At 42.3% G+C, this 16,572-nt stretch overlaps 1 protein-coding gene across 2 annotated transcripts in view; it reads right to left on the reverse strand.

Moving 5' to 3' along the window:
* The window catches only part of LOC108923134 (calcium/calmodulin-dependent protein kinase type II subunit alpha-like), a 50,321-nt gene that overhangs the window by 33,023 nt on the left and 726 nt on the right, over nt 1-16,572 (reverse strand). For both annotated transcript variants that reach the window (XM_018733679.1, XM_018733678.1), the window contains exon 2: nt 12,948-13,042. In XM_018733679.1, coding sequence (XP_018589195.1) covers nt 12,948-13,042 — 95 coding nt within the window. The remainder of the gene's footprint in view (nt 1-12,947; nt 13,043-16,572) is intronic.

Below are 16,572 nucleotides of genomic sequence, written 5' to 3' on the forward strand. Positions count from 1 at the left end.
TGGTTTTCTTCCATCATTCAAAACAAACAATGCTGTTATAACACAGCATTCATGAGTATCTTATTGAGTAAGTGATTATGTGGGTGAGCAGGTGGGTGTTTATGACTTTTATTTCTTTCTTTGTGGATAATGCATGTTTTTATTACATTAGTAGTGTAGAGTGGGGGTGCAAATTGGCAGGACCAGTGGCAATTCTGGTTCCATTTTTTGCGCTGGGTGCTTGTGAGTTCAAGTCCTAGGTGCTGTAAAAAGTGGCATGGCGTGGTATAACCTTGAATGGAAAGGTCTCCAGTCTCAGAATTGTGTATATCAAATACAAGATGCTTCACAGATTGAATGATAGCTCAGTGACCTATCAATGCATTGATCTGTAATAATCTGTTGCATAATTGTCCACTCTGCTCAAGAGGGGAATCCCTTCACTTATCCAATATGGCATAGCCAGAAGGTACTTCTGTCACTGAGACAGAGCAGATGGATTAGCCAGAACCACAGACTGAGGCTCTTTTGAACAACTCTTTTCATAACATCAGCAAGCATTAGTGCTTTTTAATGCTAGTATAAAAGTTTTATTAAAAAGGAAAAACACATTTTTTAATTTCTCATGCCAACAGCATCAGAGAACTGCTTCACGAACAAAGTAAATTTTTTAAAAGCGATAAAACTGATACTAGATTTTTGCTTTAATCTATTCACTTCCTTAAACTGAGATTTAATTGTTACAAGGAATGCCATCAAATGGAAATAATTTCCTTTGATAGTGAAAACACTGGTCTTGCACTGAACACGGACAAACGCTCTTCCCTCTCCCAGCATCATTCTTCTCATTGAGGTCATTTTACTGTGGGCAAGAGAGGGGTGTTATTCTCACTTGGCTTGGTTCTCTGACAGAGGGGTTCTTGTTGAGTCCAAACACTGTGGTCTCCAGGGGTTCTGCAGAGTGGGTGACATAGAGGTGGCACATCATGACGTGCTGCCTGCAGACAAGGGTGTGAGTTTGTTCAAAGCCTTTGTTGATCATCCCTGGAGACTCCATTGAGCAGATGTCTCTCAAACTGGAAATATGGGAGTCCTACAGTCAGAGCCAAGACTGGAAATAGTGATCATTCTATCAGGGTTAACTGCTGTTGTACAGCTGAGCAAGGATGCAGTGCTTTCAACATCAGACTATATAAATGGATATCTGCAAAACTGAGCACTGTAAAATGCTTTAAAATGGCAGTCGCTTGACAGAATAAATAATAAAATGTTGATTCCTGACGGGAGAAAAAGATTTTTAAAAGATATGCAAATTAGAGGAAAGATCCTGCCAACACAGAGTGTTTCCTTGGAGTCCACGAGCTGCGATGTAGCGGTGGCAGCAAAGCATCTCAAGGCACTTGAGGCACATTCTGTTCATTTCCTCCCATAATTCTAGCATCTGCTGCTCATATCCTATCTGTTTCCAAGGTCAAAAGTCGGACAAGGCCACATGAGGATTCAGACTTGTGCACTGTGGGGTTGGTAGTGTTCCTGCTCTGGAGCACTTGAAAAGGAGCCTACAGCTCCTCTTGCACATGTGGCTAATGTCTGCAAGGGGATTTCGCTATCTGTTCACTCTGTTGACTTTGCTCAAGTCCTTATCGGACTCAAGACAATAACCCTGAAAGATGGTGCTGGGACATCACGCAGTACCTCAGATCAAGGACATGAACCACGTTCCACTCGGTTAAATCCAGCTGACTTAGGCAACTTACTAATAGTAATCATTCATTCAAGATACATAGGACAAGATGTTATACTCCATGTGTATATTACAACGGCTGTACATAAAGACTCAGTCCAACCAAGATCAACATGAAACCACTGAGAACAACATCCAGCACTGCCAACATATATCTCCATGACTTGAGACCAAGAAGCTTAACTTCCTTCTCTAATCAACCAATCAACATAACCACAGGGTATCACATGAGTATTTCATTGAGGTTGTCAATTGGGCACCTCCCTTCGTCGGTGTTTAGCTGAATTAAGCCCACGACACCTCTGAAAGACTCAACAGTGCAGTCTGGCATCCCAGACCCACCCTCCTCCACACACATGTTAGATGCCCTTCACCCTTAACAAATACTGAAACTCCACAAACTCAACAACCAGTTAAACCACAGCTCCATACATACCTTCAAAATACGACACCTTCACAATGTCAAATCATGGATTATCTCAATAACAGAGAAAGAAATTAAAAGCAACTAATAACATAAAACCAGGCAAATCCAAGTGCTTTTCTATATTTTTGTCTAAAGATTTATTAAAATAGTAATTTTTCAGATGCTCAGATGCAGTTAGCCTTGTGTATAGCTGTTGCACTGGATATAGCACCACGGTTGTATAATACATTCTCTACCAGCTGTGCACCTCTTTATGCATGTTCTGTTCAGCTACTTCATTAGTGCATCCCTCTTGTCACAGAATGTGCCGGAAACATTGCGCTTACCGCCAGATGGAAAGCACCCCTGACACTTCTCTTCATGTTATCTACCTGTACGAGATCACGGATGTGAACCCTACCCCAAACTTCCCACCTCAGTGACAGACAAACTACATTTGGCAGGCTGCATTGCCCTCCGTCCCCATCCGTTGCTCTTCCTGCACAAACGAAAGAGAACATGCAGCTGCCATAGCGCTGAATGTGCTCCTGACCCGCTGCAGGTACTAATTACTGTAACATGCTAATTAAGTGTGACCCATTACTGGGAGATGCATATGTAAAGACAGGCCTTTCACACACGCATAGGGCTATTTAAAAAGTCTGGCTGACCTCCATGTGTTTTATAGACAGTCTAATTAGAAGCAATGAGCATTTAGCAGTTGTACTTGTAAGGGCCATTAGATTTAACATCCCATTACATTAGTATGTTCAATCATAAAAGTGAAGTGAAATATGAATGGTTTGGGCCAGGGTACTGAGTGCAGATGGATGCGTCTTGCAGTAATTTTTGATCATTTAAAATTTTTTTTTTTCTTGTCAAGCATTACCTTCCTCATTAGAGCACGTTGCGCACACGTGTCTTCTTGCTACAGTCTTTTCTAAGCAAGCGCCTTTTTAAAGTCTGCATTTTCCCGCATGCATTTTAATACACAGCTGTGATACATAACCACGGCAACAATCAACCAACCCTTCATCTAATTAACATATTCATCATAAAAAATACTGACATTTTAAGTAATAGATGGTAATAACCATTAACCCTTCTGCTACATTTGCTGGAAAAATAAAATTATTTGCCTCTTTCTTGCCATTTCAAGTCTGTGTGAGAATTCGTATTTGTGATTCTGCCTGAAAGCATTTGATGCTCAGCAAGGTGCAGCTGATGAATCACCTCTAATTCAAATTAACGGTAGGGAAAAAAATGATGATAAAGAGGCAATCTGCCATACAGCTCTGATTTCCAGTAATCTGGTTATTAACCAAAATAAATGTGTTTTTCGGGGTCAAAGTTTGCTGTGAAGTAGTGAAAGCACCTGTCAGCACAGGGATTAATTATCTGGGTGAGAAATGCTTTAGTCCCTCAAAACTCAGAGGTCACTGAAAGGTTTTCCAAAACATCTTTCTTTCACAATACTTTGTTTGCAATCCTCAGTGCAAGCACGGAGCCATGCATACACACGGTCCCTGTCAAAAGTTTGAGTACACTTGTTGGAAACTTGTTTTTTCAACAGGTGTGGCCAAGAAATAAGCTGCTATGTCTTCAGTGCTTCCCTGCAACAGTTCCCAGGGAGGCAGGACACTTGTGGGTTGCTTTGCTTTCCCTCTTCTGTCCATTTCATCCCGTATGAGTGTTGGCTAAGTACACTCACACTTTTCCTTTTTATTATGAATACACTTATGTATAACAGAAGGGGGGTGCGGGGGCGCGGCGGGTTTGGCCTATTCCTGCTCTCTGGCGGGTCTGAGGTTCGAGTCCTGCTTGGGGTGCCTTGTGACGGACTAGTGTGCCATCAGGTGTGTCCCCTTCCCCTCCAGCCCTGGTTAGGCTCCATCTTGCCACGACCCTGCCCGGGATGAGCAGTTTCAGACTCTGTGTCTGTGTGTGTGTGTGTGTGTGTGTGTGTGTGTGTGTCTGATGACAACCCTCAAGTAAAATATGATTTCTTGTCAGCAACTCAGACAAAAGGAAGAACACCTGAAATCTGTATCATCACAATGAGTTTTAAATGAGTTCATACTCCAAACCAAAATCCAATCCACTTTGGCAGAACCAGACCCAGTGTGAGGTTCTTCTTTACCTCTGTCACTCCAAAGTGGCTGTGTTGTGAGTCACAGCACAGCAGGTTAACCGAGAGTGAGGAAAGACTGTGATTTCCCTCCACAGTCATCAAAGCTGTTATTTATCCTGACAAGAGCATTTGCACAGAATATCAATCAACCACCATAACACCCCCTGCCCCACCAGCATCACCAACCCTTTCCACACACACAAACAAATCCTTTTATTTCCAAAAGCCTACAGCAGGTGAAGATCTCAGCAAAATGATTTCATTAACATTTTTATTTCACTTTCCTGAAATGGACCCAGTAATACCCCTTGAGTGCTGCTGTTTTGCAAGAAATATGTTCCAGCTTGTCTCGCCCTGTGGATTATGACGTTACACCAGAATAAATTTTTTGACAAGGTGTAACTCACTGCACTGCACTCTTATCTCCTGACCTACCTTCTCCTGGGTTTATACTTCAGAGTTTGGCAAGTAAAAGAACGATAAATCTTTTTTTTACATTGTTAATTGAAAAGTTATGCCTTTACCAAGGACACACAGTCTTCCTTCCTCTACCATGCAGTGCTATCCTGCTCAAAGAGTGTGGCCCAATATCGAAGCCACCCTGAGAAACCTCAGTCCATAATAATGCATTATTGCTCGGTCCCTCTGTGGAAGCAGAGCAGGTGAGGGAACCTGCTGACCCTGCTGACCTTGGAGGTGCTCTGTTTCCGGCCAGTGATGGGGAGGTGGATGAAGAATATTTCCAATCTCGAACTCCAGTAAAAGGCTGTTCAAGTCCCCCACACACTTTAAACCCAGCCCCGAAGATCTAAGGCCTAGCAGCCCAATAGATTCCCATTTATCTACAGACCAAGAAGAAAGTGCACTTGATAAAGAGGATATTGAAATGTCTGTTCGCCTTTGAAACTTGTCAGCTTCCCAAGCTTCACGTAACTGAAGAAAACCTGTCAAGCAGCAAGATGTAGAAAAAAAGTACCTTTTATAAGTACATGGTGATTGAGCCAAGATACAAGGCAGCAATCCAGTGTAAGTATCAACATGTCTGCCCACGGAGTAATCTGGATGGCTATTAGTTTTATAATGGTTCAATTTCGAGCTTTTCAGGGTAGAAATGACAAGGTGAAAGCGTTGCGACTGTGGTTGGGGGGGGCAGACATACAGACAACAGCTGTTGTTTAGCTGACGGCTCGACGCGGTGAAGCAGCCTGCGGACATATCCGGCCTCCGACAAACCATTGTTTCCGAGAAGAGAAAGGCGCCTTCACGGGAGCTCTAAACGTGCCACAGCTAATAAGATGGTTTCTGTTCTGTGGGTATGGGGGGGGGGGGGGCAGTGCCCAGCGGTGTTTCCGTTTTGTATTTCAGTTACAGTACAATGGATAATTGGAGCAGCTTGTCGCCTCTCCTGAAAGGATGCAGGAAAGAAAGAACCGAGTTTCTCAAAGTAACAGGAAAAAACGTCTGACATTTATGTAAGTTTGAGCTAAAAGCTAGTGACATGCAGGTAAGTTTGTTTTTTTTTTAATGTGTGTGTCATATTTTGATGGCGGTGGTACGTGGCTGGAGTGCATGGCTCAGCTCTCGTGTCCTCCAGGGGTGCGCAGTTGAGCGGACAGCAGCTCCCAGGTTTGACAACAGACGCGCCGAACGCATCCCCCATCCGAATCTGCTACCTCCCTCGGCCCTGCCGATTTCCACCGCCGCTCCTGCTTCCATCTACACTTTCTAGACTCTTTTTCCCTTTGCCTTTTTGATGTTCTTTACAGGAGCGACTGAAGAGGAGAGGAAGCCTCCCACCACACGATCTGGGTGAACGAGGGTTACCGGCTCCCTCCGACAACCCCCCACCCCCGGACCCTCTCCTGTGAGTCAGCAAGCCTATTCCACACTCTCCAACAGTACGCCTCTGTCCAGTCCTCAGAGCAACAATACAACAGTACTCACAAGTGTCATCCATTTACTGAAATGTGTCCTTTTGCGCTTGTGTGCTTATTATTCAACATCACATTATTCACAGAAAACAAAACACACAGGTCAAATGTACAATGTTCAATTGCACATCTTCAAAATATATCTAATACTGCTAGACATTTATACTATTAATATTCTATTTAACACATTATGCACTTTTATTCATTTAGCTGACACTTTTCCCCAAAGCAACTTACAATGTTAAGGTATCTTCAGTCATTTATCCCTTATTACAGCTGGGTAATTTTACTGGAGCAATTTAGAGTAAGTACTTTGCTCAAGGGTACTACAGCATTAGGTAAGATTCAAACCAGCAAGGTAGCAGCTCTAACCACTACAGTATCAGCAGCCATGTCATGAGCCAGGACCTTAGCAGATGGCTTTCTTCAGTATTCATGGGTGAGAATACTGAAATAATGTAATTTAAGAAAAGATATTGGCCATTAATAACTCTTCCTGATCTGTTTCTTTACTGGGCATTAAATGAATGAAAAGGGAAAGCCCAAATTATTGGGTTTATTTTCAATGACTTTGCAAAGAATTGGACCGGTCTATCAGCGTCTTATTTTGTCATCTGCGGTGCTGATGTACCCAACACACAATGGGCTTTTGTAGATCAGATTGGCATCGTGGTACACGCCCCGTGTAGGTGTATAAACCCAACCCGAGCCCTGCAGTCTGCATCCAGCAGGGTAGCATGTCTGCACTGTGAGGTCTGTGCCACTGGTTCCTCTTCCTTACAGACTGGAAGCCTCCAGGGCTGTATCCAGTCGCAACGCTCAGCTGCCACTCAAAGTAATTGTGCAGCTAATGAGGGAACCTTGTGCTTCAACCAACCTTGAGGCAAGTAACTCTCACTGCCTTTTCCACCTTTCCTTCTCCACGGTCCTCATTTAAGGGTGTCGCTGATGACGTTCAGAAGAGCTGCACTATTATCCTCAATCCAGGAAACAGGGACACAAGGGCTGGGTCACATTTCGAAGGGCACATTATTTGAAATTCCATTGTTGCCGCAGGTTTTCTGTCTTCTGTTCCATTTACAAAATCGGAAAAAAGCATCAAAACCTGGCCTAAAACTGTTGTTCAAACTATCGCATGAGGAAATGTTCTAAGTTGTTCTAAACCCTAAGCTGTCAAGGGTGAGCGAGTACAGAGGACAATCTGGCAAACAGACCACAGTCACTGTCTAATGACAGTGAATGCATTACACTAAGATATTTGCGCAAATGATTGATTCTGCATTCATAAGTAGCCCATGTTCATTTTGATTTAATCAAAATGCGTATGAACACAAAAGTATGTTTATCAAAAAGGAGCAACAACATAACCATGAAGTCAAATAAGAAATTATGTAAACTTTCCACTGCTGTGAACCTATTTAGAACTTTTTTTCATGATAGTTCCCCTAATTTTGACATCTAAAAATGCTTGGTTAGCCAATGGGGTTGTCACGTCCACGCCCATAACACAAGCGACAACACCTGACTCTGCACTAGCTCACCCTATAAAGACTCTCTTCAGCTCCCGTACCGTTGCGGAATCTCGTTTGGGACAACCGCCCTTCCTCGCGTTACTACACACACTCTTACTGTATTCACGATCTCCGGTTTTTTGACTCCTTGCTTTGTTCTCCGACCACATCCATGGATGCTCGTTCCTGTCCTGTTCGACCGACCCTTCGCCTGGCCCTGGTTTTGAGAACTTGCCTCTTCCCTCAACTTCTGACGAACAATGCTGCACTTGGGTTCAGCCATCCCGGCTCCCTGTGTTCCGCATGACAGGGGTGATAGATGTTGCACCTCAACTATTTTACTTTCTGGATAAATATCCTCTAAGGCTTGGCTTTACAAGTTAACCTGTTACATCTGTACAAGTCGGTCTGAGAAACTCTGCGTCATGGAAAATATAAACAACCTGAATATGATACAAGAGCAATGACCAGAGCTTGTCATCAATGTGTCCTATCTGCTATAGCTATACTTGGTGTGATTTAACTGTTTCACCACTGAAAAGTAAAAGCAACACTGGAGCAAGCTCTGTGAGATCAGAAATCACATAACAACCTTTTCCTTCCTTTTTATTAGGACTTGCTAAAAATGCTCTTTGGGGATGGAGGCTGCAGTTCCAGCACACTGGAGGCGAGTGCTAACAAAGGACAGTGCTGTCATTTGCATCCCTCACCATGGCTCTGTATCCAGCGAGGGCGTCACCTGCCCACTCACTCACTTCCCACCCTACATCCCACCCCCAGCACATAGACGGCGGGCTTGCAAATGCTCCACTACCTCGTTGGTGACCCTGCACACTCTGGGGGTGGCTTGAGCCTTTTTTTTCACACCCACCATGAGTCAAGCTTTTCAGTGACAGAGTGTCAGTGATCTGTCGAATAACCCAGAACATTTCGATTCCCGTGGGGAGCTATGTCCTTGCATCTCAGTAAGCTCTGACACTACCATTGAACTGTTGATGAAGTACATAATTGTTGAATATTTATTCATTTTCTCGATAATTCTTCATTTGGATTTCTTGCATCTTCACCTTTTAGATCAGTTTTTGTGTATATTTAAAATATTCACATAGTTCTCTTTTTCACACAGTAGGGTGTTGTAAGTAAAACAGTGGTTATAGCTTCCACCTTCGTATTGAAACGTTGCAGATTTGAGTCCCACCTACTGCTATAGTGCCTTCAGTAAGGTACGTACTCTCAATTGCTAAAGTAAAAATTACCCAGCTGTATAAATGATTGTATCAAAGCAAGCTACTTCGGAGAAAAGTTTCAGCTAAATAAACAAATGTACATTGTCTGCAGTATGTTTTAGCTGCACCCTTGACATGAGATGATGTATAAGACATATGAAATGACAGAGAGTCAAATGGTTAGATATAACACACACTGAGTGCTTATAATCCACCATTAACTGCATCTGCATGAGGTTTTCATTCATTACACTGGTGAATAATTATGCTTCATATGACCAATTAAGTTTGTTGTCACTAATCTATGAAACCACCCCACAATGAATACACCCATTAATCATAAATGAACACATGATTACTTGGAAATATTGAACAGAATCCAAATGAAACACAATACCAACATTTAAATCCTAGTATTGGCCCATAGTCCAAAATAGCTTACTGATACCTCATGCAGGAGCATGTTTTGGGATTCTATTAGAATTACAATTACTTTTGTGAGAAATGAGCAAATAAAAATAACCAACAAGTTCATGGTTAAGAAGACCAGGTCAAGGGAAATTTGGAGGATCATTCAGATTATTAATTCACATTACAGTTATGGTTAGATTTTTCAGGTCTGATTTTGAAATACCTTCTATTGGTATCATAATTCTAATCACTGGATGAGGAATTAGCAAGAAAAGATAACCATTAAATTAATGGCAAATAACAGCACATGAAGAAATTTTTGAGTTATATAGGTTATATGTGAGCATTACATTATTAGTACATTTTTGATTAGATTGGTAAACTAGCCATCTTTTCATGTTCTTTCTCCTAGTATCATGAATGATTAATGGTAAATATAGTGTTATAAATGGTTGATGCTAAATAAGTATTCATCAGAGTTCATGGAATGGTTACTAATATGCAATTCATGAAGTGTCAAGGAAATAACTGTTGCAGTAAGAAGTCTTCACTTTTTAAAATAAATCAGGCCAAGGTGTCTTTTATAGAAGTATTTGGTATTCCTGGTAGCAGCAGTAAGAGCAGTTATATAACAGGAACGTTTGAATGTTTCATGGTCGATATGCCAGTTTTTTTCTTTCCATCCCTTTCCTGTGCTTGTCTGTCTAACTCCCCCATGGCTCCCCAAATCGCTCTCAGCCGCAGTGCTACAGTAGATTACTTCAACACTTGCACAGCAGGGTTCAATAACCCCCCACCCTCCACCCCCCGTGGCCCCTTGTTATGGCTCCCTTGTGTCCACTTGGCTGTAATCTGCAGCCTCCGCAAGGTAGAAAATCATTATCCGACGGGAGAAAATGAACGCCCCCACCCGACCACACCACCTCCATCCTCTGCTGAAACGGCTTGCCCTTTCACCACACTTACAGCAGTAATTCATGGAAAATCTGAACAATCTGAACATGACGCAAAAACAATGCCAGGATCCCGTTTCGTATTTTTTGTGTGTATTCTTTTGCTGACAATGTCTCTAACTCATCACATGCACTCCATTCACAAAAAAGTTTAACACGTAAAAACTTGAATATTCCTTTTTTTTGTTATTTTGTTTTCATTGTCTGAGGAATACAAAAGCTGTGCGGTATATAAATTGTGGTTTATGGATGACGATTTAATCTATAAATTCATATTCCTTTGCTGTAATGCTGCACTTGCATGTACTGAATAACAGCATTATCGAATTAAACTTTTTTCCGTATTAATTTCAACGTAGTTATGACACTGTTGAAATACTTCCCATTGAAGAGTCCACTGTATGACAAAACATACATTACACATGAACTATGTGCCTAGCAACGGAATGTAGGAGGTGTTCACAGCTCATCTCTAAAATACCTTTGGGTCAGTTCCACCCCCACTGCATTTCATTACAGTTCAGAAACAAGCTAAAATCAAAATTTATTACTTCTGGTATAGTTATTTCCATTGTAACTTCAGAAAAAAAAAAAAATTTTAATTTCACTTTTGTTGGTTTATTTCTTCTAGAAAAAATCAATCTAAAGCAATGTTGAGTGCAGCATCTCAGTGTGTTTTTGACACAGGCTCGCAAAAACACATATTAGTAAAATGTGTGGAACATTTAGTCAGTTTCCACAAATAGAAGATGCTCACTTATTTATAAACTGGTTCTCGAGCAAGTCAGGGATCTGCTCACACCATCAAAAACAAGTGGATGACATATTGTTGCTTAGTTGTAGCTTTCATCAAACCATCCTACAGTGCTAGTGAGTTATTTCATTGGATCAGGGTCACTTCTTTGCTTAAAGTATAAGTACTGAGAAATGATCCAGCAACTATGAGGTTTCAAGTCCATTCCCAAAAGGTTATGGAAATGGGCTTCTCCTCTGGCAGGTAGAGACAGCACCAGCCCTCTGCTGCAGGAATGGAAAAGCAACAAACAACAAGTTTTAAAAATTCATGAACCCTGTCAAAAAGGGCCATGGTGAATCTACTGCCTGTTTTTTTACCAGTCTGAAATATTACAGCTGCTCACAAGGTCACCATGACTGATGTCAGAATATCAAAATTGCATGACATTAAAAAGAATGTCTTCAGGGGTTCTGAATTTCCAACGTTCAGCAGTCCCATGTCCTTCACACCCATTTCTTGAGCATGCAGAAAAGGGAAAAGGTGACTGACTGCCCGTTCTAATACTGTCTTCAGTTGAGTATATTCTTACAGAGCACTTTTCCAAACCTTGCAGCTATGCATAAGAACCAGTAGGAAGATCCTACACATCTGCAAAGCAAAAAATTGAGCTAATGGGGCAAGAAAAACTAAACCCATATGGGCCTAAGACCAGCTCGATGCAGGACACCAACGCATCAATATAGCTGCCTTTACTATTATGTTTTATAATAGCTCGATAGAAGAGCTTCAAATTTTTTTAATTATCTAAAAATACTTTAAATAATATGTGCTAGTAAAACAGGTGATGCTTTATCTGAGATGTAATAATGGCAGTAAATACTGTAAAAATGGTCCAGTCAATTTCAGAACTATGCCTAAGCTGAGCTTCAGCGACTCCAGAGGCTCCAAAACACATGAAAACACTCAGAAGAAGATGTTTTCCTCTGCCGTTAAGATACACACAGGTTTGCCTTTCCATGCTAAGGTCTAAGAGTGGTCTGTACATTTATTGCATTTGTTAAATTCAGAATGAAACAGTTAATAGGGCCAACTGTGTTTAAATCATTTTTCACATAAACAACTTTCTCACAGAATCCAGACTCAACGGGAGTTGCTGATACCCGCTTCCCAAAGCAACACCTTCTACATGAGGCCTGTCTCGGCCACCTGGCAAGGGAGCACAATGGACATGTAGAAGACCAAAAGCAAAACCTTAAATTCTACAAATATGAAAGGTGAACTGTCTTCATGATGTTGCAAAACAACAGCACGATCATGTATTTCAAAGATTCTCCTACAGTTGTTGCTTACAGGCTTTAGACACAAACGGTCTGCAACTTCCTGTGCGAGAGTGCCCCTTGTACCGTTCTGCTCCACTGAAGGAGAAGGGGATCCTGGGGGCAGCCTGGACAGCAAAAGCCATGTGCTCCATCTGCTCTCCAATAAGCGGCCGCAGAGAGCCCTTCCCTGCCCACCGCAATCAAAGAGCGTGTACAGAAGGCGTTTTGGGGGAGGGGTGTACGGGCACTCGTGAATGTCCCAAAAAAACAATCTTCTCAGTGGCCATGCAAATGGTACCACAGTCATGATGTTAGTAATAATAAACTGATTTGGACGTTAGTCCCAGTTGTGCTTTATTTTAACATTAGCTATAGAAAGGATTCAAGCATGTAATAAACGATGCCACAATTTTGAATTTGATGATAGTAATAATTAAGATTCCAAACACCTTAGACTTGAGAATGCAATTGGTCTGCCCAAAGGTTAAATGAATTGCCTAGAAAATTACCCAAAACTGGCTTGGAAAAAAAAAGAGAAAGCAACAGCAGTATAACAGATGAACAACAGTAAGCAGAGGTTCGCTAGGAGAGTGTGCTCACCCCTGGTGGACAGCTTCTTGGTGTTGATGATCTTGGCAGCATATTCCTGGCCCGACAACACTTTCACACACCTGCGAACCACTGAGAAGGCTCCCCTGAGGAAGACATGGAAGAGGGAGAGACAGGTGGGCCATGAGAGATGTGAGAATCCTCCAGGAAATAAGAGATTACAGACCTGTGTGCATTTAGCAGTCAGCTACGGGAGAAGCCCACAATGAAACTGGAGATTGTTTACTTCACGCTTGCCTTTTGGGACTTGATGTTGATACCGTTCTCTGGCATCAGCTTTTGTTTTAGCATGAAGATTTTTCAAACACCTCTGAAATCCTGTTGAGGGTCTGCCTGCGATCCAGCGCGACGTTAACTTCTTGTGACATTTCAAAACGTCTGCAGCCCCTGTTTGTTCCATTTTCTCAATAAGTGCTTTCTGGAGACGGCTTATTCTCATCCTCAAAGGAGTGACACGGCCTAGCGGTGCTTCCTGCAGAGTGTTCCAACGAGGAACCAGATTATGGGACAAAGCAGTGACAGGACTCCCCCACAGAGGACGTGGGTCATGCATATTTTAGCAACTAGCGAGGACACAGAAGTTAACGCGAGTACTGGCCATGAATCTTGTGTACCCTTGAGAGAAAGGATGGAATCACTTTGCCTGAAAAATAAAGGTATTGCTGTGATGATTGTGCTATGATGACTTACTTTACGAAAGGGCCAAGATACTAGTGAAAAGGGTAAGGCTCAACTTATGGAAGTTCTAGACAAAGAGTCATGGAATGGTAACATCTATATCTTCAAACCTCCAATTCACATCACCAATCCTGGACCTCCTGGATAAATACAGTTAAATGACTACCTTCCAAGCAGCATAAACATCATGCTTGCCCAGGTGTATATGTTACCCATAGACATAATTTTTAGATTTTAAAACCCTTCAAAATTGCTTTTATATACCAAGTGTCTTTTTGCTGCTTGATTGTTATGTTTACTAAGGATTCATTGAAGCTCATAGCATAGATGGACTGTGGTTTCCTCTGGAAAAGAAGTCTATATCAGTGCATGTATTTGTTATCGTGAAGTCTGGTGCATGTGGGTGTGGAGTTGGGGCAGTTCATGGAGGTTCATCTGATGTCTGGAGCTGCAGGGAGATGAAAATGCAAAGAAAGACATGTAAACATGAGAATGGATAAGCCACAATACCCAGAGGAACAAGAACCAGCCCCACACAGCAGAAGTGAAAACAGCTAACTATGTATTTTATTTTGTAGTTAATTCTGCAATGCAATGCTCAGCGCAGCCTGGAGTGTTTTGAGTAAGAGGATGATGACAATGAAATGAAAGCTCACATTTACATGTTTAATTGCAGCCTAACTGCTTGCTGTTAGCGGCACTTCACTTGACGGGAGGACAGTACACGACAGCGCCTGAGTGTTTTACGTTTGCTCTGGTGGAGCAGATGTGTGTTTCTAATTGCCTTTGACTTTGCCGTGTGGGCCATTCTTCTGGGTCCTGTACATGACATAAGGGTTTACTGAATTTATTTGCTCATTCATCCTTCATCATAGGGCTCTTTCAGCCCGGGCAACTGGTTTTGAAACAGCTGGCCAACATGCAACATCTCCCACCTGTCTGAATGGATGCACTGTTACGGCTGCCAGGTGGAGCCACACAGTAGAGTCTCTTCTGGCTGTGCATTTCCTCCATGGCTCTTGTCTACAGCCGTCTCTCCTTGCCTCAGGCTAAATAGTTGTTGAACTGACTTCAGACTGACTGCAGGCCACCCCCTTAGCCCACTCGAGTCTTATCGGACAAAAGACTGACATATTTTCCAAGTGGTGTTTCTTTATTATTCTGGCTGACGTTCTGAATGTTCGATCCCCAGAGTCTTTTGCAAATTGGGATGGCGGAGAGCTGGTGAGAGAGGAAGGGATTTCTAAACCTTTCTTTCACTTCATATTCCAGTCTTTTACTCCTTTTTCTTTCACTGTGCCATCAGCTTTTGTTGTGGTTCCGCGCTAACAGAAGCAGCCCTTGGAGGAACCGAAGAATTGAACGTCCTTACCGGACAATGCGAGAGGCCGCTGCCAGTTAATTATAGTAAACACAATTAAAAGAGGCGCATCTGGCTCCACATGCTGGCACGTCCTTGTGGTAATCCTCTGGCTGTGAGGCGGCTGCTTGATTGATTTTACGGATTTTGCGAGAAGTGAATTTATGGACTGCAGTGTATGTTGTCTGTAATGAGTTTCTGACGATGGTGAGGATGTTTTATTGCTTACACTGACCTGTCACTCAAAACAAAAATCACAAAGGAAGGAAGAGAAGGATAAAGGGCTGAAACGGGGCAAGGGGTCAGAGTCATTCGGCAATATCAATAATGTTGACATAATTTCATGGTAGATTTCGTACAATTCATGGAGAGATTATCAATGTGTACTCCCATCAGACATGTGCTTAATGATTGCAGGATAGGTTCTGGCTCACCAAGACCAGCTCAGGGCAAGCGGTTCTTGAAACTGGAAAGAAGGATTATCAGGCATTCCTGCATGTCTTGTCAAATAAGAAATAAGCTTGCATGTCTTTATCCAACATTTTAAGTTCATTTTGTCAAAAAATGAAAAGCAGTTCAATGAATAGAAGCAGCAATGTTGTTTCCCTTTGTAAGAGCGACACACAGCATCTTGGAGGATACTGGGTTATGAAATACTTCAGCTGAAGAAGTGTATTTGTTCGCCAACACAAAATCAAATTACATAAGCAGTTTCTCGCTGTCTGGCGTGGGCCGAGAAGGAGCGAGTGGGAGTCATCACCAGGAAGGTGGAGCCAGCCGCGATCTGGAGGTGTCTGCATCTCCTGTGTGGTGGACTCTCTTCCGATATTGTGTGGGCAGGGGAATGGGAAAAGGCCTAAATTAAGTGGACTTATTGCCCATTACTGAGAGATTACTGGGGGATATAGCCCCCGTGAGCCTGCCTGTTCGCCAGCAGGGAAATCCGTCTTCATTAACACACTCCAAGCCGTCGCTGAGACCAGCGGTGCTGCAAACGCATGCACACACATACACACAAACACAAACACGGGACATAAAATAGACACTAAACTGAACACATGCCAACACACACACCATCAATAAAACAGAACAAAACACATAGAGCCATCTGTGCCATTCCTCCGATTATACTCTGTACTTCCATTTTTTAGTGAACTTATAATATTTATCCAGAAGAGGATAGTAAATGACATCTATCACATGTGAACTAACAGGACCAGGACTGGCAAAAAAAAAATACGCAAGGTCTTTTTAACAGTTGCTCGCTGAAACATTAACATAGCAGGGGAATGAAATGGTTCCTCATGTTTTCAACAGATTGATTCAGTTGATTTGTTTGTGCGTGTAAAACACGTGAATTCATTATGGAGTTACTTTGTGTTGAGTTTCACTACTTGGTCAGTGTAATTTTAAACTTATTTACTGAGCTGAGGCTCATTTCCACAGCAACTTACAAGATATATACAATGACTTTCCCATTTACACAGTTGGGCAAATTTACAATAAGTACCACGATCGAGGGTACTACAGGAGGAAGTGGGATTCGAGCCCAGGTCCTTCACAGTGCAGGGCAGCAGC

Source organism: Scleropages formosus, chromosome 13, assembly GCF_900964775.1.
Source record: "Scleropages formosus chromosome 13, fSclFor1.1, whole genome shotgun sequence".
Taxonomy (NCBI): Eukaryota; Metazoa; Chordata; class Actinopteri; order Osteoglossiformes; family Osteoglossidae; genus Scleropages; species Scleropages formosus.